Source organism: Actinia tenebrosa, unplaced genomic scaffold, assembly GCF_029948245.1.
Source record: "Actinia tenebrosa isolate PJP-AT-01 unplaced genomic scaffold, QUT_ActTen_1.0 PGA_scaffold5__44_contigs__length_20552954, whole genome shotgun sequence".
Classification (NCBI taxonomy): Eukaryota; Metazoa; Cnidaria; class Anthozoa; order Actiniaria; family Actiniidae; genus Actinia; species Actinia tenebrosa.
In genome coordinates, this window is record NW_028292582.1 from 10561398 (window position 1) to 10582438 (window position 21041).

The 21041-nt window shown below is 36.5% G+C and overlaps 3 protein-coding genes across 4 annotated transcripts; 1 reads left to right on the plus strand and 2 right to left on the minus strand.

Annotated features, from left to right (window-relative positions):
* Positions 1-1570: 1570 nt before the first annotated feature.
* LOC116302296 (sestrin-1) lies at positions 1571-12369 on the minus strand. The gene is made up of 11 exons (XM_031711566.2): positions 11944-12369; positions 11792-11857; positions 8420-8620; positions 8123-8152; positions 7840-7992; positions 6903-7245; positions 5968-6220; positions 5361-5466; positions 5186-5230; positions 4742-4816; positions 1571-4237 (listed from the first exon to the last, which is right to left on the minus strand). The coding sequence occupies exons 1-11, from the start codon at positions 12208-12210 to the stop codon at positions 4151-4153; spliced, it is 1626 nt and encodes a 541-aa protein (XP_031567426.1). The 5' UTR covers positions 12211-12369; the 3' UTR covers positions 1571-4150.
* Positions 12370-12987: 618 nt separating this feature from the next.
* Positions 12988-15479, minus strand: LOC116302295 (uncharacterized). Its single transcript, XM_031711564.2, has 3 exons — positions 15344-15479; positions 14323-14583; positions 12988-14058 (listed from the first exon to the last, which is right to left on the minus strand). The coding sequence occupies exons 1-3, from the start codon at positions 15387-15389 to the stop codon at positions 13724-13726; spliced, it is 642 nt and encodes a 213-aa protein (XP_031567424.2). The 5' UTR covers positions 15390-15479; the 3' UTR covers positions 12988-13723.
* Positions 15480-17621: 2142 nt separating this feature from the next.
* Positions 17622-20861, plus strand: LOC116302342 (QRFP-like peptide receptor). Of its 2 annotated transcripts, XM_089037826.1 has the most exons (3): positions 17622-18039; positions 18178-19237; positions 19332-20861. In XM_089037826.1, the coding sequence occupies exons 2-3, from the start codon at positions 18211-18213 to the stop codon at positions 19391-19393; spliced, it is 1089 nt and encodes a 362-aa protein (XP_088893952.1). In that variant the 5' UTR covers positions 17622-18039; positions 18178-18210; the 3' UTR covers positions 19394-20861. The 2 variants fall into 2 exon arrangements, with proteins under 2 accessions (XP_088893952.1, XP_031567484.2); XM_031711624.2 differs by having other exon boundaries at positions 17625-18039; positions 18178-20861.
* The last annotated feature ends 180 nt before the right edge of the window (positions 20862-21041 follow it).

A 21041-nucleotide genomic window follows, 5' to 3' on the forward strand; every position in this document is an offset into this window, starting at 1 on the left:
ACATGGTGGCGTACGTGGTCTAAGTGTAGCACTGTGTGGTTTATAGATTCCCGGGACATATCCCACAGAGAAATGGGAAGGCGTAAGCCTTGACAATGATGTTATCTTTAAAAAGCGTAACATTGTGGTTTGGAGAGCATACGGCGTTGGAAAAGGAAAAAAGATACCCAACACGAAATTTGAAACAACGAAGACATCGTCAGCTCTAGCCTTACCCACCCTTAGGAAGATGGAGTATTCTGATGACCAGGTTCCAGATTTCTGCGATGTCATACCTAGACAAAGTAGGACATATAAACCAAAGACCACTACAGATTCCCGCAAGGAAAACAGCGATACCGATGATGACACGCTGTTCACCTGTTCCGAAGAAGGATGCGTAAAAACTTTCCAAAGATTTTCATGTTCTGCATCTACTCCAATAAAATCGTGGGTGCCTCTGTCACATACATTTGTTCGGTACTAATTATGAACCTTAGAGGTCGGTGATCATTTATGATGACATGCCGAGCAGAAAAATTGCATGTAGTGTATACGGTTCAACTTCTTTAGAATCAATTTAGAACTGTTACCACTGATTAGTAAGGTTCTACTGCAGGTTTTCCCCACTTTATTAGTCATTCATATTATAGATTATCATGTGATTCAGTAAGTTTTACTGGAATAGTTGTGAAATTTTTTATTGTGTGTGTTTGCATCATCATTAAAACAAATTAAAACGATTTTTTAATCAATCTGGGTTTCCTGTGTTTTGCACCACAACAAGAAAGGTTGGGCTCCCTGTGGCACTCGGCCGTTGACAAGTTCGAGTCGGTAATGAAAGAAACCAGATCGATGTTGTGTCTAAAACCATTCATAAAAATCCAGGTTTCAGAGTTTGCCAGGTAAGAATTCTTAAACAGCTACATTATCTAAGGCTATAAGAGTGTTTTAGGCTTGTTTTTGAGTTTATATTTTACTTATAAACACTAGTATCTTGTCTGTTATAGAAAGCGGCCAGAGGTCAGAAATGAGTAATTTGACCAAAGTTTGAAGACATACTGCGTGACACACAATCATTTGCCCAAAGATTTCTTTACATCACTAGAAAGACCAACATCTGAATAATCAACCAGCGAAGTTTCACGCGACTGAGAGGTTAAGCAGTTTCAGAATGAATATTTTTGTAAGACCTACTTTTCGATACTCTAAACACACGTCTAGCAAATAAAATTATTTTGTTATCTTAAAATTGTACAATTGATCCCAAAGTCACGCATATCGTACTCAATAGATTGTTCTTCAAGAATATGGGTTGTTTTAATTCCCAATATTGCTTATTTTTTGTCCAGCAGCCGCGAAAGTTGAGTCAAAATTTACTGTCGCGAACGGCGTTTTCGGGAGTGTTTGAAAAATTCCATTTTTCTCCATAATAAAGCGTTATTTGATCAAACCAACTATACAGCGATTCTTAGGATACATTACCCTAACTAACTTGAAAGTATGAGCGAAATCGATTTTTCGAAGTTTGCCACGTTTTGCTCGATGGTTACAGACAGTCACTCTTAAGTTACAAAGCATTTTAAAGCTGTTTGTGCATTCTCTGTTTATAGCTTTATTCAGAAAAATGTTGCCCCTGGTAATAGTCATTAGTATTTACATTCTTCGTCATCACCAACATTGCTGAAAGCACTATCGACATCACCATCATTACCAGTAACATCATTATTACTAACATCACCCTGCATCGCTGTCAGCTGTTACCATCATTGACATCATCATCATTGTTGTTACCAGTACCATCATCATTACTAACATCACCCTGCATCGCTGTCAGCTGTTACCATCATTGACATCATCATCATTGTTGTTACCAGTACCATCATCATTACTAACATCACCCTGCATCGCTGTCAGCTGTTACCATCATTGACATCATCATCATTGTTGTTATCAGTAACATCATCATAATCAGCATCATCACCATCACTTTCAGCTGTTACCATCATTGTCATCATCATCTTTGTTATTACCAGTACCATCATCATAATCAGCATCATCACCATCACCAGCAAAATCATTATACTCATGAACATGAGCTAATGCATCCAGTTCACTATCATCATCATCATCATCACCACCATCATCATCACCAGCACAATCATCATAATCATGAACATGAACATGCATCCTTCTCTTAATAGTAAAACATAATATTCAAGGGAATGGCAGGTGATCTAAATGCCAAACTTCAAACACTAACTAACTCAGGGGTCTATAACAGTTAGCTTCATGCAGAACAAACCATACAGCATAACTAATCTACAAACTATCTTTGCAAGCAAAATCCATCGATTTGGATTAGTTAACCATAGTAATTTTTAAGTTTTTAAAGAGACTAGACAGGCCTTAAATTAGCCTAAAGCTGTGGTAAGCTGTCAAGAATATTCTAGAACAATATTTGCATTCTGAGAGAGAGAGAGAGCTATTTTTAATTGCGTTCTAATCTGAGCACTATTTCTATGTGTGTTCTAATTGGCTTTGACTAATTTAAATATTCCCAGAGTGCTTCTGATTGGCTGACCTTGACATTTCTGAAGGTCAACTCAACTACCTTTTGATTATGATATAAAGAAAAGCTATTATAAAAGTCAAAAGTTTTTCCATTAATAATAAGTTACCAATTGAAACATTTTGATAAATTTATGTTAAATTAAAAATCCTCATTTTTAATGGAATAGAAAAAATATAGTTCCATTAAATGAAAAACTTTTTAAATCACTTTGTTTCTTTTTCTTTTTTTTCTCTAGAATATTTTTCCTTGATTTTTGAATAAGGCTTTTTTGGTATTTATATGACTTAACTCTTTCTAGCTGAAATCAACCTATGTGTTGATGGCAGCATTTTCAATCACTGAGTACAATCTGACATGGACCTTACTAGCTACAGCTTAAAATGTCTGGTGATAAATTTGTTATTCTGTACCCTTGCATTCTCCAATGTCACCATTTTCATCCATTTGATGGACAGTTGATTACCTTATTACCACTGCTTCATATATGGAGCTTAAGATAACAGTCTGTGAGTCGCTGGTAATGACGAGCAGTGAAATTAGTTTTAGCTTGGTTATACCTCATTTCTGGCTCAAAGTTACCAGTCAAAATGAGTGGCATGGCAACGATTTGACCAGACAAGTTCCAATTCTGGGCAGACATTGTCATATGTCCGGCCGTTATTTTAAGCCCTGATATATGAAGACCTCATAACTTTGGGTATAATATTTTCCCATCCCAGACCATGTGTCATTCTTTGACAATGAGATTTTTAGTCAAGCTGTAATATCCATATCGATGTGCCTTCTTATGCATGGCCATTAAACAAAGAAATTATACTTTAGGGAATAACACAGTCTGAAATGTGCAACCATTATTCCCAGGCTTAAGAGAACTATTTTAAATCTCAATCTCAGGTGTTAATCTAAGACATGTCAGCGTTCGGAGTAGCAGTGGGGTACAAAATAAATGAAAATTGTTTTGCAGCAAAGAATGCAGCAAACAAGTATATGCCATGCACCAGAACGTAGCAGATATATACAGCTATTTTGAAGGAGGTTGAAGGTTTTTCAGCATGAAGCATGTTGCTTACCAAACTTGAAATGTATTGTATTCATATTATGTAAATAATGTCAGCATAAAAATATGCAAGAAAAACATGCAGAGAAAAACCTTAGTAAAATATTGAGAATAAGAGAAAAATATCAAATGCCCTTGGTGGGAATCGAACTCACGACTTTGGTATTCCAGTCCAATGTGTTAACCACTACACTTCAAGGACCAACCACGCTGGTAACGCAGCCAGAATATGAAATGTAGGGTACTTGTGAGGATCCCAGAGCGATATTTTTTCTCTGTAGTTAAGTTAAACATTAGTAAAATATTATTGTGACCTTTCACTGATTCAGAATTCACACCACCCATAGTGCAGTTCTGGCTTGGTATGCACATATAACATACAATGAAACCATCACCAACCTTGAAATACCTGTATACATCTAATCTAATCTATAAGACAATTAAAACCTAACCAAATAATTTAAATCTTTTAAATTCTAATGACAAACCGACAATGTTAGGTTGCAGCTATATCATTTCCAGTGGAAACCAGAGGCTGCTTATTTCATGTATTTCAAAATGGCTCCCACAGCGTATAGCAGCTCTGCTTGCATTCTTGCTTCTAGGAGGAGAAGGTTTATGTGCACCTAGAAAAAACAAATATTAAGAATTAATCATTAATGTGATGATAGTCATTTTAGTGGTGATGACTGATGATGGTCATGATAATGATGTGGATGATGATGATGATGACAATGATAATGCTAGTGATGACTGCAGCCATTGATAATAGTGGTAACATTGATGACGGTGGAAGTATGATGCCATTATGACCAATGATGTTTGTAGTGGAATGCACAATTAATGACAACAAAAGCGTTGATGATGATTGTAATAACCAAAGAGTGCATTAGGCCAAACAAAAAGAATAAGTGTGTTTCCTGTTGCGCAACCAACCCTAATTTTCTTGCCGATTTTTGCCAACCCTTATATTTTTTCAATTCCAAATGCACCACAGGGTTCCCAGTAAGCTCATTTCCACTGTTGTATCAGTAAAAAATAAAACCTGACTTACCAACCCCAATTATTTTTCTCATGCAACAGGAAACACTTATTTTTTTGTTTGGCCTGAGTCAAACATTTTGCCTCACCCTTTCTGAGTGTGTTAGCTGCGGCATAAACTCCATGTAATCCATTTGAGTAACCTTTTCTGGACAAGTTGCAACCTAAGAGCCATTAAAAATGTGTGAATATATTGACACTCAATGAGGCTAACCTCGAGTATATAAACCTTCCCTTTCACATCATCCTTCTTTATTGACACAAATTACTAATTTCTTTAATTATTGGTCCAAATTTTATCACTACATGTACCCTGAAACAACCTCTGGGATGATCAAAGCCAGGGCACGGCTAACTTCAATTGGAATTTAGCATGATGGCTTTGCAGAGGGGGGAGGGAAGAAGCCCTAAATTTTTTTACTTATAATGGCCATAAAAAAACGAATAGTCCCTTATGTTACCAAAAGTAAATAAATCAAGGAACACAGCAGATTTTTTACGAAATTGAACTCTTTTGTATGGCTAATACTTACCATTTTTATATATCTCTTGTAAGATTTTTCCATTAATTTATTAACCTGAAAAACAACAATATATTTTTTTGAGTGGCTACCTCAATAATTTACTCTTACAGTTATTAAATTAAAAAGAATGAAAACAACTTCTATGTCTGTGCCATTTCTTTAAAATTAATGCTGTTGCAATTACCTCTGTGTATAGATAATCATCATGATAAATGCCGAAGACTAAGTGGATATAATTCCATGTTGCAAGTCTAAACACTGTTGTGTCGACATTGGTCTTGTCTCCAAGCCTACATTATCAACATCAAAATATTATCCTTGGGATTAAATATAGTTGAATGAAACCCTACTGACACCTTACCAACACCCTACAGACACCCTACCAACACCTTACCAACACCCTACAGACAACCTACTGACACCTTACAGACACCCTATAGAAATCCTACTGACACATTACCAACACCCAACAGACACCCTACAGACACCTTACCAACACCCTACAGACAACCTACTGACACCTTACCAACTTCCTACTAACACCTTACCAGCACCCTACAGACACCTTACCAACACCTTACTGACAACCTACTGACACTGACACCACACCAACACCCTACTGACCCAATACCAATACCCAACTCACACCCTACCAATACCCTACTGACACCTCACTAACACCCTACTGTCACCTTACCAGCACCATACAGACACCCTACCAAAAACTTAATAACATACTACTCACAACCTATGGGGAAAGGTCTTGTTCATTAGTTTTCACCAATACTTACGTAAAATAGGTAAGACCAAGAGTTATATTAAATTTCTCATCTAATATTGTCCCAATATCAGGATAAAGTCGATTAATTAGCGAGAAACCATGTTCTTCCCAGGAACAATCTCCTATCCGAAATGTTGAGATACTCTCTCTTTCTTCTCTGCTTGCAAAATCCTTGTAATGGAATTTTGGGTCATTTAAGTAGCGAGCCAGGTCAGAAAGTGGTGAGTCTTGAGATGTCCTGACTTCAGCCGTTGACTGAGCCACTATACAAAAGAACAAAGTTATTATTTTGATGAATAGAACTTTCTCTTGCATCAGCAAAGGGCCCACTCAAAATAATGGCAAGACATTGGACCATGTCTGACCAGAACTGGCACTCGTCCAGTCACTTTTACCTTGCCGGTCATTTTTTGACCAGTACATTTAACCAGAAATGAGGTACGACTGAGGTAAAACTAATTTGGCTTGTGATCATAACTGGCGACTGATTGGCCATTGTTTTAATCTATTTTGGAACAACAGGTTTTTGCCCAGCTAGCCTCACATTCAAGCACTTTAGGCTAAGTTTGCATAAGAATACACTTAAATATGGACATGATTCAAATACTAAATCTCTGTTTAATTCCTAATTTTCAAGGGAATGACAGGTAGTTTGAAATGGGAAATTGATTCTTTAATCTTAATGTGCTATGTACTCAATGGTTAACACTTCTACAAGTTTTTTATTCCTTTTTGACATTTTTCTTGGAAACTTTTAATCATTCTCTTTACGGCTTACCAATTATATTTTGATGTTTTGATATTGTTACATTGATATACAAACTCTGTCTATTGAAATGTGAAGGTGAAGTGCCAATGTCTAATTGATTAGTGACAAAGAGCACTATCAAAAACTTGTAGAAGTGTCCTGGCATGGTGCGTAGCACAGTAACAGACTTGACTTACATTCTCCACTTTCTAGCTTCTCAAAATGTTGAAACAATTCTTCTTGTGAGGCCTCCATGCCGACGTCTTGCTCTGCTAGCACCTGTTTCATCCTCTCCATCAACTCATCTCCAGTCATAGATGACTTGATGTTTGCATTCGTATTTAATGTTGCCGAATCAAAACTGGGCTGGTTGGCTTCATTCAGAGACGGAGGTCGAAAGGTATGGCCTGCTTCAAAATCAATTTCTGATACAACACCACAGCCGAACACAAAGCTAGACAATGAATGGAAATGGGCAAGAATGACAATGGCTTGGACCAGTTCGGATAGTGACCAATTATCCTGCCCTTTTAAAAGTTTCTGAAAAAGTAAATAGACATGTTTTATGACATCAGTTATAACACAGGGTTCATGCTGAGGTAAGCCCTTAAAATTCAAGGACTATTCAAGGAGTATACAAGGACCCAAAAATGAATATTCAAGGAGTATGTTCAGCTAAATATGCCAAGGTTTTACACGGTGGTTGCACATGGCCGACTTTCAGATTTTCTGATCTTTCTGACTAGATCTATTTCAGACCCATGCAAGTAATGATTGAAGCAAACATTCAAGGAGTTTTCAAGGAGTTTTGCTAAAATCGTAAAATTCAAGAGCTTTTCAAGTGCCCTTGAAAAATTCAAGGAGTTTTCAAGGAGTTTAAGGAGTAGCACGAACCCTGATAACAAAAGAAATCTTTTAAATCTTTTCAAATGAAATGCTTTTATTATTGCGATTCTCAATACTATTAAACGCAGTAGTTGTGAGTTGCCTGTTTTTTGCTGCCACCAATCAAAAAGCTCAAGTGATTAATTTTGACTGATTGCACAATGAGAAAACCAAATTTCACCATGCAGATTGCAGCTACAAGTTTCCATGATATCAAACTACTGTATAACAACTAATTCTACAACATACCTCCATCTGACTTGGGTCTATGAGCCATGGCTGGTGAGCAAGATACTTATTGATCTCAGACAGTCTTTGCAGCTTTCTCGGCACATGTTCCAGGCCCTTAAGCCATTCTTTATCTCCATTGTACTTTAGAAACTCTAGCTCATAGATATGGCCCTTGATGAATAACCAAGATATAAAATAAATATTAATAAATGTGTTTTAAAGGTAAAGCAAGTGCTTGGGAAATCAGACTGCTGAAGCTCAGAGAAGATTGAATAAATCAGACTGTATAAAGACTACTTACAAGATAGCAGCACTGATGTCTGCTTGCAGCCTTGAAGAAAACAACATTTAGAAAATTAGTGGGCAATATTTCACTAAAGGTACAGAAATAAATAAATCCAAATAAACCCCACCTCTTGGAAATCCCATTTCTCCTCTTTGGCGGAAGATATCAAATGGATATTTACTGGTACCACACAATATACCCTCCTCAGACCCTCCCCACCCCTTGGATATTCTTATGCCCTTCCATAAGGGAAGTCAGTGGAGGAGGTATGGATAGTTACATGTACTTGAAACAGGTGTATAGGATCCATACCATGATAGCAATGTAGTGTCTCCAGTCAAATGGTAATGGTCCTTCCCCTCGCATCAAATAAAACTCTGTTCTTGAAAACCAATCCAAATACTGAGGATGAATAGCCATGATGGCTGTGACGCTGGGCACACGGCCAAGGGCAAGGAAGGCTTCGACAAGAAGAGTGTGTGTCTGTTCATCGTCAGTGTTGATTGGAGGTACCTGGGGAAAAGACAGTCAAAATATAATATAAATTCTCAGTGTGTTTTGAATCATTAGTTATTCTCAATAGCAATAATTATTCACTTTAAGTTGGTTCTTTCTTGGTCTGTGACTTCATCAAATCCCTATTACCAGAGGAAAGAGGCCAATGAATTTTAACTAATGAAATCAACTAAAGTTATTTGTCTATCAATTTCAGCCATGTGTGCAATTTTTCTTTTAAGAAAATAAAAATAAAAATAAAAATAAGAAATAAATAAAATAAAATAATAAAATAATATTCACACGCTAAAATTATTTAATTAAAAATCTATTTGACAAAATCAAATATGATAAAATTTGAGCTTTGCTCCATAAATCTATTTACAAGCAGACGACAGCCTTCATAATGTCTAGCCATCTTGACATGCAGATTAGTGTCTGATGTATTAATCACAGTCGGAGACAGATTTCTATGGATCAATATTGTCACTATCGTGGATTAAAGTTTAATTAATATAGTCAAAATATTTTTTTCCGCCAACACTGATGAAATATGCTATATTTTCTATAAGATAAATGTGAATCTTTCAGTGGATAAGTTTTGTTTTCTTTGTTTTTGAGTGAAAGCTGTCATTTATCAAGACAAAAACCTTGTACATTGAGAAAATATTGAGCGCTATGAAAAAAACGTTTGCTGATTAAATAAATCTCCTAGGAGAAAAACTTGGAAGCCATCATATAGCATGTTTTCCTGTATATAAGAGAATTGGACTTAAATTTGGGTTAATATATATGAACCAAATTCAGTCTAGAGATATATAAGAGATAATAAACTATTATTATAAACCACATGTTTACAGAATTCTTAACGCAGGGTTAACCTCATCAACATCAAAATATTCACAAACACCAATAACTTAAACAATGGCCTTTTTCATTACCGTTTGCAGGCAAGCATGGAGCGTGGATCGTGGAGTGTGGATCGTAGAGATTGCATTTCTATTATTTTTCAATAGAAATCTCCACTAATTGACCCATATTTAACAACATCCTTAGACTCTTGACAATATCTTAGTACCGATACATTATATTTTAGAGAAAATCATTATTTGATCATGTACATCTAACATAATATTAAATATTCTATAGAACGGTCTGGAGAATGAATGAATAATACTTCGATTACCACAATATTAAATCTCAAAATTTTGATAAAATATATCACTCATTATAAAAGATGCTTGTTATCCATTGACTTGAGACTAAACTGTTGATATGTTAATATAGACTATGTTTAATTAATCTTTATAAAAGATGGCTCAAAATAGAAGCACTTTAGGGTATGCATATGGAATTTAAATAAGTGTACAATGTACACCTTCAGAAGAAAAAAACACTACAGTCTTCATCAACTTGCCCTTATCTTATACTACTGTATAAAAATATTATGATACTAAACATACAAAATAAAACAAATTCTACTAGTTATATCTTAATAAACTTCAACTTTAATCAATTAATATCCTTGCAAACCTCTCATCTGGATTTACTCCAGTATCAACAAAAGAAGAAGGCCCACATTTTAAAACAATTAATATATAGATGATGTAAGCCTATTCTTGGTCCTGCCTGAGCCACTGGTAAACTTGCGGCATTTAGACAAATAGATCTCATATGTCGGACAAAACGACTCAAATGGGAAATGTTTATGAGATGAATATTTATAACACAATTTAAGTCATTTTTTTTCTACTTTATCTGAAAATACTTTTTGATGAATCTAGTAGAATGCAAACAATATATCCGTGAAAAAAACCATAAAAAAACAATATATCTGTGAAATATTAGTAATACTAACTTACACTATTTTATGCTAATTCTATCGTTTTCTTTTGTTTAACTACTACTATTTTGAACAATTCAGTAATTAGTGATTCACAGATATATTGTTTGCACTCTAATGCAAAAATAGATTTCTAGAGAGAAGTGTTTGGATGTGGTAAATTGTTGGCTAACAGCAAGAAATATATATTAAACCCACATGGATGTGTTGAAAAACTAAATTAAAAAAAAAGGAATCCGAGTTCCATTTTGTCATACGATTTTGAATGTTACTCGAAGGTGAAAATTCATATTAGTTTACAGAAATATTTTCTCAAAAACATTAAATACACAATATCTCAGCACAAAACACATCTGAAGTAAAGTAAAATAATCGAAAATCAAAATTAATTCAATTAAGCTTTTCGACCAATGGGCTAAGTTCTAGATATTCACAGGAAAAAATCTATCTAAAATGATTATTCCCTGTGGAGAAATGCCTCACATCTCGAAATTTTGTTTTGAAAAGCAAAAATAAATTAGCATCAAAAAATCATTTTGTGCAGAATAGTCCAAAACTGTTAATCCGAAAAATTGTTTTGACATCTTGATATATGTGTACGAATCTATGCTAAAATGTTGTAATAAATATTTACGAGCAAAATCCAACAGTGTGGCCCAAACAGTAAGATTTAAAACTTAACCTCTTAAAAAATATATTTTAGATCAAATTTTCTGGATGAAAGGAATAACCTGATAAAGTCTGATATCGTGAGCTATCAGAGCAATATATAAGCCATTTTTTTATATTACTTTTAAAAGTCTTTGGTTGTTACAAATTTACTTTGAAAACGTCAGAAATCCGTAAATTTATTCCAAGTCTTGGACTAAAAGTAGACAGTAGTTTAACGTAATGTCAAAAAACTAGGAATATTCTTAGTTAAAAATCAAATGAGATATAACAGAGAAGACTGCCTATTTTAACTTTAAGATATGATAATTACTAAGATTTCAAAATATTTATTTGCGTCTTTGTTGGAGAATGTTGTCGAAAATAAAACTGAGATCAGGGCTTTGACAGAAAACATAAACAGTATGATGAAATCCTGACCAAAGGTATTTCAAATCTTAAAGAGATCTGATTTATGGGACAAAACTTGGGTTTAATGGAGTGTAGTATTGTTTTCTGAGGATGTTTGGTTGATATGAAGGGTTTAGGGCTTATTGATTTAGTAAGGGTGTCAAATTGATCTCAGTAAAAGTACTGAGTTGGAGAGAAAAACCGCGAGCATTTTATACAGCACAAAAAAAGCACCCGAGATGGCTGCATGGCATCAATAAAATCCCTACCGTCATTACAATACGTACCTCTTTTGAAGGAATAAAACACGAGGGGCCCTTGAAAAGTGGTCTAGGAACTAGAAAGCCTTTTAACTGTGAGGAAAAAAAGAGAAAATCGTAAGGGAAACCCAATCTATAAAACCTGCTTTGCCCGTCCTACAAAACAACGTCTTACGAACCTTCACATTTTCGACCATGTTAGCGCACTTTTCTCGAACATCCGGGAAAGGACATCGTAAAGAAAGCATTAAGACAGAAGGAAGAATTTCCATAAGGGACTTCTTGTCGTCTTTTTCTCCATTTCCTTCGCTCTTGCTCGTCCAAAGATTAATAATTTTTCCAAGTGAATCAAGATATCGCCGCCTGATAGCAGAATCCCTTGTCCGCAAAACACTAAAATCCCTCAGCGATTCGTCCTCTGCTAAGAGATCTTCGTCATCGCTCATGGTTCCTAACGAATCCTAGATGTTTTGTGCGCCAGAATTTTCAGTTTTTTTGGATTTTCGAGCACTTAAATTATCGTTTTACGAGGTTTATTTGGAGCAAATTTTCAAGTGTTTGAGGCGCTGAACAGCAAACCGACATGACAGCAGTGAGCCCACACGAAAAACAACCAATCACAGTGCTCGTTACATTGACGTCATGTGCACACCCCCTAAATCCCCATATTTGGAGGACAGCTTCGTGAACGTGAACATGCAAACTAAGTCCAAACCACAAAGTGCGTTACGCGTTACGATAAATTGAAATATTTTGTGCAAACAATATAACCGTGAAACTTTAGTCATACTAAATAGCACAATTTCATGCAAATTCCATTGTTTTCTATTGTTTGATTAGCACTATTTTGTACTATTTAGTAATTAGTGTTTCACGGATTAATTTTTTTGCACTCTACTTACAAAGTTATTATTATTTTATCACCAAGTTTCGCAATCTATCACGTGAACAGGACGCAAATTGATGGTTTTCAAGGCGGCCATGTTGGAGGAAGTTAACAAAAGAATTGTCAATGAATTCTTTTGTTATATCATCCAACATGGCCGCCGTGTCTTTTGTTATTTAATTCTCTTGGAAATGGTTGAAAACCATCAATTCTTGGAGCTAGACTTGGAAGATGAAACGTTTGCTTTTAAATAAAGTGGGTGCCCGTGAAGATGGGACAAAATAGCGTACTGCCTCCCTCCCCCTTCCCTGCTTCTAGTGGTCGTGGGAGGCGGAAATAAACAGCAACAATGACTTTATTAGCACCTTACACTAAATACAAAACATTTCGGTAAAAGCTAATAACTGATTTTTTAGACAGCCTTTTAAGAGTACAGTAACAACGATGGTTAGTTTGTATGCAGGCTGTAGGTACATACACGAATAAGCAAAATATACTTGAAAATTTCGTAAGAAAAATAGGGAAAAAACACGAGAATATATGTACCATAAGCAGGCGTGGTTTTGTCTGAAAAATGCCATAACGTATAGCAGAAAAAATACAAGCTTTTCCACGATAGTTGTCATCAATTCCCAAAAGAGAGAACTTCTGTTAGACTATTCTATCCTACAAAATGGCCAAACCATTCAGTTGGTTCGAGTCCGATATAGGCACTCAGATCTTAGCCAAACATCTGGTAACCTTTTTCAAAACAAATCTAAATTTGCGCTTTATAAAAAATTTTTAACTTTGCATACTTTGTAAAAGACAAAAATTTTCTAGGCAAGCTTATTTAGTCCACGCAAATTAGCCTTTTCTTTAACCAGTTGGCGTCAGCACTCGAAGAAAGGCTCCCAAAAAATATAGCAATTAACCGAAATTAGTCTCAAAGAACTACAAATGCCAGGTTTGATTTTAACATGGTTGTCATGAAAGCTAGAAGTGTATAAGCCACGTGGCAAAACTGTAGTAGGGCTCTTTACCCTCCCTCCCTTTCCCAAGACAAAAGTGTGCTGCTGAAATGAGCTCCATTTTTAGAGAAGCGAAACAACTCCTAGCCACAGAAGTCCCACAAAGTAGGGACAAGATACGTGGACTACCGGCGAGGGGGCGCAATGACCAGTCATGGTGGTCGAAGGTTCTGTGGTTACGTCCACCGTAGTCGCAACTGAGGTTTGTCCCGCTCCAACTGTGGTGCTGATGATGGTAGAGGGTCTACCGGTGGAGGATGCAATGGCGAGTGATGGAGAAGCACCGTGGTTGCAGCTGTCATTAAAACAGCACTCAGCAGCACAGCTTATCAGGCTGTCGTTGTTTTGGGCGGCATTAGCTTGAGCCACGCTACAAGTCTCTTGGTTGCACACTGAAACTAAGAAAAAATAATGCGTTCAAAGTTGGAAGCTCGACCCCTCTTTGTTGTAAGCTAATACTGGAATTTCTAACACACCCGGCCCTCCATTGATCCCATGATCAACTAAAAAATGGAAAGTATGAAAAAAAGAATACAGTGTTTTAGTGTGTCAAGAGGTTATATTCCCCAAAGAAGAAATTGGTTTTTTTTTTTTTCTTTGCTTCACAACATGGCTGCCACAAAACCTTACTCTCATTTCACGAATATGTCACCTCTACTAACCATTTGCAATCGATGGAAAGGCACAGTGTCTAAAGTGACCGGTTTGCTGTGTACCATTATCATCAGTGTACACGAAAGACGTTTTATAACAGCCTAATACAGTGTCACGTGTGCAGTTGACATAATCTGGGCTGAACGGATTGCAGTTCTGGTTGTCATGACTACTACAGTTTAATATCCCAGGAGCAGAACAGTTAGGGAGATTTGGTATCTCATCAAACATATTGGAACCACAATATTCACACAAGATCGATAGAGATCCTAAAAAAAAGAGAAAGGAAAGGAAAAAAGTTCATTAACAAAACTGATATGATTTTATTTTACGATGTACGGAATAAAATTCAAAATTGACTGAACTTTGAAGAATTTTGAATGTGCAGAATTTCACTACTGAAATAAAGCTTACAAACGCCATTGCTTTTAGTTATTCAAACTAGTGAATTTCCAAATATGTAGTTAAGCGAGCTTAATTGTCGACATTTGTAGAAAATAAGAGCCAAGACCGGCAGTACTCTTATGTGAAAGACTCACATACGACAAGAAGATGTATGAATAGCTGTTGCTAGTTAATTAATTTTTCGTACATGTTTTGTTAAAGAATAGATAGAGAAAATAAAAAAGAGCACAAAGTAAAGAGATAGAACAAAAAGAGAGAAAGTCTTCAACTGATCAGAAGAAAGCCTGCGGACGTGACAAATCGTTTTCCTTTGTAGTTTTCATTTACTGATTGAAGAGAAACCGATTTTGATATGAAATGAGTGGCTATTTTGAATTTTTTACCCGATCATTTAAGCTTAAACTGCCACCCAAAAAGAGTTAGCCTGACAAATATCTAAAGGAAAGTTCTCTATCTTAGAAAACGAGATTTTATTTCACTCATGCATCGGTGGTCTTAACTGAATTTCTTTTGAAATTCCAGTTCAAAAAAGCCGGTAAGTTTGCTAAAGAGAGGTTTGAACTTTATCTTAATCAGTCAGTGAATGACCTGAAAAGAAAGATTAATTATTGAAAAATACCTAACCTGTAATTGTACATGCCAAGATGAATAGTTTTAGCTGGTTGTCCATAATAAGTCGTACAGTTTTTAAAAGATTTCAGTAAGATTTTACTTTACTGGGAGCCACCTCTTGCAAACGCGTCTTTTCTAGTGACTTTCAATCGAGCACATGGACAACTAATCACGTGACCCAAATCCTCACCGTTTATTGGCTGATACTCGATTAAGGCCCATTCTACAATGACGTCACCAAGAAGATTTTCATATTTTAGGCAATCCAGCAATCTTAAAAATGATTTTAAAAAATACAAGTTCTTTGTCTTTGAAATTTAATGAATTTTTTCTTTCATGGTCTTAACTAGTTTTAAAGACAGCCGGTAAGTTTGAAAGCGATTTATTTTATTTTAATCAAAGAATCAGTGAACTATTGATGTCTTATCTAATGAATAGTTTTCGCTTGTTGTCAATGATAAATCGTAGAATTTTGAAGATTTCAATAAAATTTTCAGCTGTTTTTTTTCAGTTCCCTGCCGGTTTACTGAAAACTCGTCTTGGGTAAGGGTAAGCCGCAGCCAATCACGTGATCAAAATACTCACCCCTATTGGCTTATACCTGATATAGGCGTGACGTATTTTTTGTTACTATAGGAAGAAAAGAATGAAAAGAATAGAATATCAACGTACTATGAGAAGTTGTGTCATACTTTGCCCTAATTGAACTTTTTATTTTAAAAATACATACAAAGGCCGGAAAAATTTAGAAAATGGCAGTTTACTCAGCTCTAGTTTATGGTTAATAGTTTATAAATAATGAATTCTTTATAACAAGAATACGCCAAAACTAGATGAAATGAGACACTAACCTAATTGGGAATGTCACATTAGGGTGTTGCCGGTGTCGCCATATTATCTACTTGCGTCCAGCGCTCAAGGAGAAAGCGCCGTTACCGTACGTAGGTGCCACGCCATAGTTTCAGCTATAGTTGTGCCACCACCATGAATATATACTTCTTTACCAAACTTGACCTGATTCGACCGAGAGTTGAAAACCACATGCGTGACAAGAAGACACAACAAAAGGCAGCGATGATCATTACGCAACACACAGCCGAAGTCAAGGTGGAAGTTAACGACTGGTGTCACAGCCAGACAAAGATTTTCGAGAGAGAAAGGTTTGACCAGCAATTGAGGAAACTGGTCCTTGTGTCATCCCAGGCAATAGCAAATTCTGCTAGATAGACAATAGGTCGATTGTCAGAAGACACAGAGATCACATTACTCATTAGCCTGGCTTTCACTTGCCACAGTAGAATTCGTATTTCCTCCTCGAGTGGGATCAAAATCTCGTCCTCCAAACAACTAGTTCACAGTATCTGTTTTAAAGAGAACTACAAGGATCACGAGGCAATTTTATTTTATTTTCAAGGGACAATAAACAAGATAAATATTTTCAAACCAAATATCCGCGATCAGAGTTTTAAATTCTGAAATATTCTAGCAGTAATTTATTGAACTTGTGGAACATAGAAACGGTTATGACTACAGGGAATGGAACCAAGGTTGATCATAGCGGAAGTAATTCATGTGATAAATTGAAAGTGAAGACCGCTCGCCATAAGCATAAGCACGAGCCAAGGAACAAGGACATCTTCGGACTCTCCCGATTATTGACCATTAGATTATTAGGTTAAGTCCTAAGGACCGACTTAGGTCAGTTTAGTTTAAATCATTCATTCATGCCGTTTAGTCGATAGGATCTATTGTAATTGGGGAAAACCTGTAGTAGATTCCTAGCCTCTCTTATTTGATCTCTTATTATTCAGCGAAACATTTTGTAGTCTCTTTTCTTTAACCCACTAGCTATTGATAACCTAAGAGTTGGCTATAAGTAAAATTTAAAAAATCAAATTAAAAAGAAAAAGATTCTGCTTCTGACGCGCTTCCGCTTCCGCTTTCTGGTTTTCACTTCGTCATGAGCTGCTAACTGCTCCGATTCTGTCGCAAGTAAAAGCAGCAGGGTAGCTATGCCAGACGATAGAACCGGAAATACCTGCTGTTGAGATCGACAATTAGAAGCCCCAACCCAACTTGCCCTCGGAGCGAACTAACTTTTTACTGAAAAAATTTGCTGTGATTTGAAGATTTGAACTTTCAGAATTGGCTTCATTAGTTTATGTACATTCCATTGGATTTATAAACAGACTTAGGGATAAGAGATGTATAACATATCTGTGGACACTATTCATTATCGATATGATAATGCCGATTACGTCCATGCCGTTACAGGTCACTGCTCCGTAAAATAATACGTGGTTTGGATCTTCCGTTATTACAACACGATCGGCATCAGGTGTTGTAGCAAGAACAGCCATAAATAACCTTCTGAAACCTTAATCTTGATCATTTTTCAAGTTGTGTACCAGCACAAACCTACTGCACTAATATTATCATAGTACTATTGGTCATCAAGATCATCAGGTGTGGAATAGCAGCATAGAAATTACCTTCTGAAACCTTAACGTTGATGATGTACAAGTTGTGTACCAGCACAAACCTACTGCACTAATATTATCATAGTACTATTGGTCATCAAGATCATCAGGTGTGGAAGAGCAGCATAGAAATTACCTTCTGAAACCTTAACGTTGATCATTGTACAAGTTGTGTACCAGCACAAACCTACTAAAGCATACTAGCGTTTCTTCTTCCTAACAAACAAGGTAAATTTTACTTCAAAATGATCATTGATTGTAAGTCTTCTAATCTTCTTAAAGAAACATCCTTTTTCTTCCTCGTTTTTAAAGATAGACTCAGTTTTAGCTGATCTCATGGTATCACATTTTATTATATTTTAACAGATATCATCAAGATAAGAAATCTTTACAACAAAAATGAACAATTCAACACAAGATAACGAATCTTTGCAATGGACACCACCTATTTCAGTTTATACTAATAGAACTATGATAACCTTGTATTTTATTCTATTTGTCTGGTCTCTTCTTGGAAACGTACTCGTTATCGCTGTCGTGTATTGCAATCAAAACTTAAGGACAAATGTAAACTACTTGATTGTCAATATGGCTGTATCAGACTTACTCGTTCCGTTGGTAGCTATGCCATGGGGTATTTGGATGTTTGTGACAATTGATGGTAAATGGTTAGTGGACGGTCCCCTTGGTGAGGCACTGTGTAAACTGGTTCCCTTCCTCTCTCATATGTCACCATTTGTATCATCTATCAGTCTGGTTATCATCGCCTTTCAAAGATTTATCGCTGTTGTTTATCCAACTCGACGACAGATTTTAAGTCGTAAAACAAGATGGATTGCGATCGCTTTCCCTTGGATCGTAGCCATGGCTCTCTTCTCTCCATACTTTTACACATATCGTCTAACAAATGAAAGTGGCTACACGATGTGCGACTATTCATGGTTACCAGCATTTGATTATTGGAATGCTGAAATGATATTGACTTGCATACTAACTGCGGTGGGGTTTGTTATTCCATTCATCATAATCATAATCTTGTATACTATATTAGTTTATAGACTACATAAATGCTTGAACAACGTCATGGACGTGATTGGAGAAGAAACGAAACAGTCACGACAGAGGAGAAACAGACGAATATTTAGCATGTCACTAACTATGGTTTTGTTATTTTTCATCTGCTGGTGCCCTTTCCATGAATTGTATTTTCTGTTCCTCAGCAAACATTCACTATGGTCAGATAACGTTGAACTTGTGACAAAAATGTCATTTGCGTTTGTCTATCTGTGGTACTTTCTAGCGGCAATCAATCCCTGCATCTATTTTATGTTTCTGAGGGACTTTAGACAAGGACTAAAAAGACTTTGCTGCAGGAAAACTGCACCAGCAATTTTAAAACCGATATGTAAACGGCCCAGAACACCAGGTGGAGATAGTAGCCAGGACCCACGTACACCACCTCACATCAATACCACTTCAGTCTAGGATGAACATCAACACTAGATGCACCAGAACACCAGGTGGAGATAGTAACCAGGACCCAACATGTACACCACCTCATATCAATACCATTTCAGTCTAGGATGAACATCAACACTAGATGCACCAGAACACCAGGTGGAGATAGTAACCAGGAAGCAAAATGTACACTACCTCTCATCAATACCACTTCAGTCTAGGATGAACATCAACACTAGATGCACCAGAACACCAGGTGGAGATAGTAACCTTGAAGCAAAATGTACACTACCTCTCATCAATACCACTTCAGTCTAGGATGAACATCAACACTAGATGCACCAGAACACCAGGTGGAGATAGTAACCAGGACCCAACATGTACACTACCTCACATCAATACCACTACAGTCTAGGATGAACATCAACACTAGATGCACCAGAACACCAGGTGGAGATAGTAACCAGGAAGCAAAATGTACACTACCTCTCATCAATACCACTTCAGTCTAGGATGAACATCAACACTAGATGCACCAGAACACCAGGTGGAGATAGTAACTAGGACCCAACATGTACACCACCTCATATCAATACCACTTACATCTACCAGCTGAGCGATTAATTTTTTTCAGCCAATCACAGCGCGTTTGGCTGTTTTGCCGCTGCCCCTCATTCCCAGGCTAATGTAAACCAACTTTTGCGTATTTTTCTGTTTTCGTTTGACTAAAATATAATATACGTGCCTACAAGAAGCAGAAATATGGAAAGGCAGAATAAAAACAATTTTACTTTACCGCCATGTTTGCTTCATTCTTTCAAGCTCCAAAAATACTTAGGGCCGGTAATTTTGTCCACTAATGCTTTGCGCGCTGCGTTCACCGCTCAGCTGGTATATGATGAACATAAACACTAAAACTTGATAGAACTTAGTGAATACGTCGTCAGGTTAAAGTTTGATTGACATCTTTTACGAGCTTTCCTATTGGCTGGCTTGTTTTTAGCTAAAATCAAGAACTAGTTCTCCATTCCCCAAAGAAGAATTGCAACAAACTCAAATCTAACTTATCTGGCTTGAGCTACGAGAATAAACGAATAAACGTCGCTTTAAAGCTTAACGTTTGTCTTAGCAAAAACTTTTAATGAGTCTTATGCATAACCAGAATATGGCTTATGTTCCATACATACTATATATCAGCCATTCCGAGGTTGAGGAAAAACTGGTTCGAGTTAGCGCTGCAGTGCATTGTGGGACTGTTTCAGGGGACATATTTACAAGATGGCGCGTCTACTTTTTTGTCCCCTAAAACAGTCCAACAATTAGCTGCAATACCATATTGCATGCAACTCGACCCAGTCTTTTCCTCAACCTTGGAATCAGCTAATAAGAATACCACATTTGACAGCAATTATTATAAATTATTGCAATTTTGAGCCGCCAATACAGGTTAATTCTTCTCGCCCGTAGAAAATATATCCAGCCGTAGTCGCCATTAAATTTATAGGTCAATCGCATTACTTATAACTATATTGATTAACGTGCGTGTGTTGCTCGAAGGTAATAAACACATAAAATATTAAAAAGCATACAGACATCAGTCGAAACGCTTTACAATCAGGTGCCCTTGAAAGTTTTGTGTTTTTCGACAATGTCATGGAAACACTTTGATTGACATCCACCAAAACCTACAATTTTTCCCTGCAAGCGAGGAATTATACGATTTGCCGTCGCGATGAACTAGGTTTTGGTGGACGTCAATCAAGGCGTTTCCA

What these genes read in the sequence shown, in the direction of transcription:
- LOC116302296 (XM_031711566.2), bottom strand. Translation starts at nt 12,210, where the DNA reads ATGAGCGATGACGAAGATCTCTTAGCAGAGGACGAATCGCTGAGGGAT. An exon ending in GACATCAGTGCTGCTATCTT is followed by an intron (nt 7,993 to 8,122) that starts GTAAGTAGTCTT and finishes TTATTCATCAAG; the next exon opens with GGCCATATCTATGAGCTAGA. An exon ending in TAGACCCAAGTCAGATGGAG is followed by an intron (nt 7,246 to 7,839) that starts GTATGTTGTAGA and finishes TTACTTTTTCAG; the next exon opens with AAACTTTTAAAAGGGCAGGA.
- LOC116302295 (XM_031711564.2), bottom strand. Translation starts at nt 15,389, where the DNA reads ATGGACAACCAGCTAAAACTATTCATCTTGGCATGTACAATTACAG. An exon ending in CTTGGCATGTACAATTACAG is followed by an intron (nt 14,584 to 15,343) that starts GTTAGGTATTTT and finishes TCTTTTTTTTAG; the next exon opens with GATCTCTATCGATCTTGTGT. An exon ending in CTTTCCATCGATTGCAAATG is followed by an intron (nt 14,059 to 14,322) that starts GTTAGTAGAGGT and finishes ATTTTTTCTTAG; the next exon opens with TTTCAGTGTGCAACCAAGAG.
- LOC116302342 (XM_089037826.1), top strand. Translation starts at nt 18,211, where the DNA reads ATGAACAATTCAACACAAGATAACGAATCTTTGCAATGGACACCACCT. An exon ending in TAAACGGCCCAGAACACCAG is followed by an intron (nt 19,238 to 19,331) that starts GTGGAGATAGTA and finishes CCAGAACACCAG; the next exon opens with GTGGAGATAGTAACCAGGAC.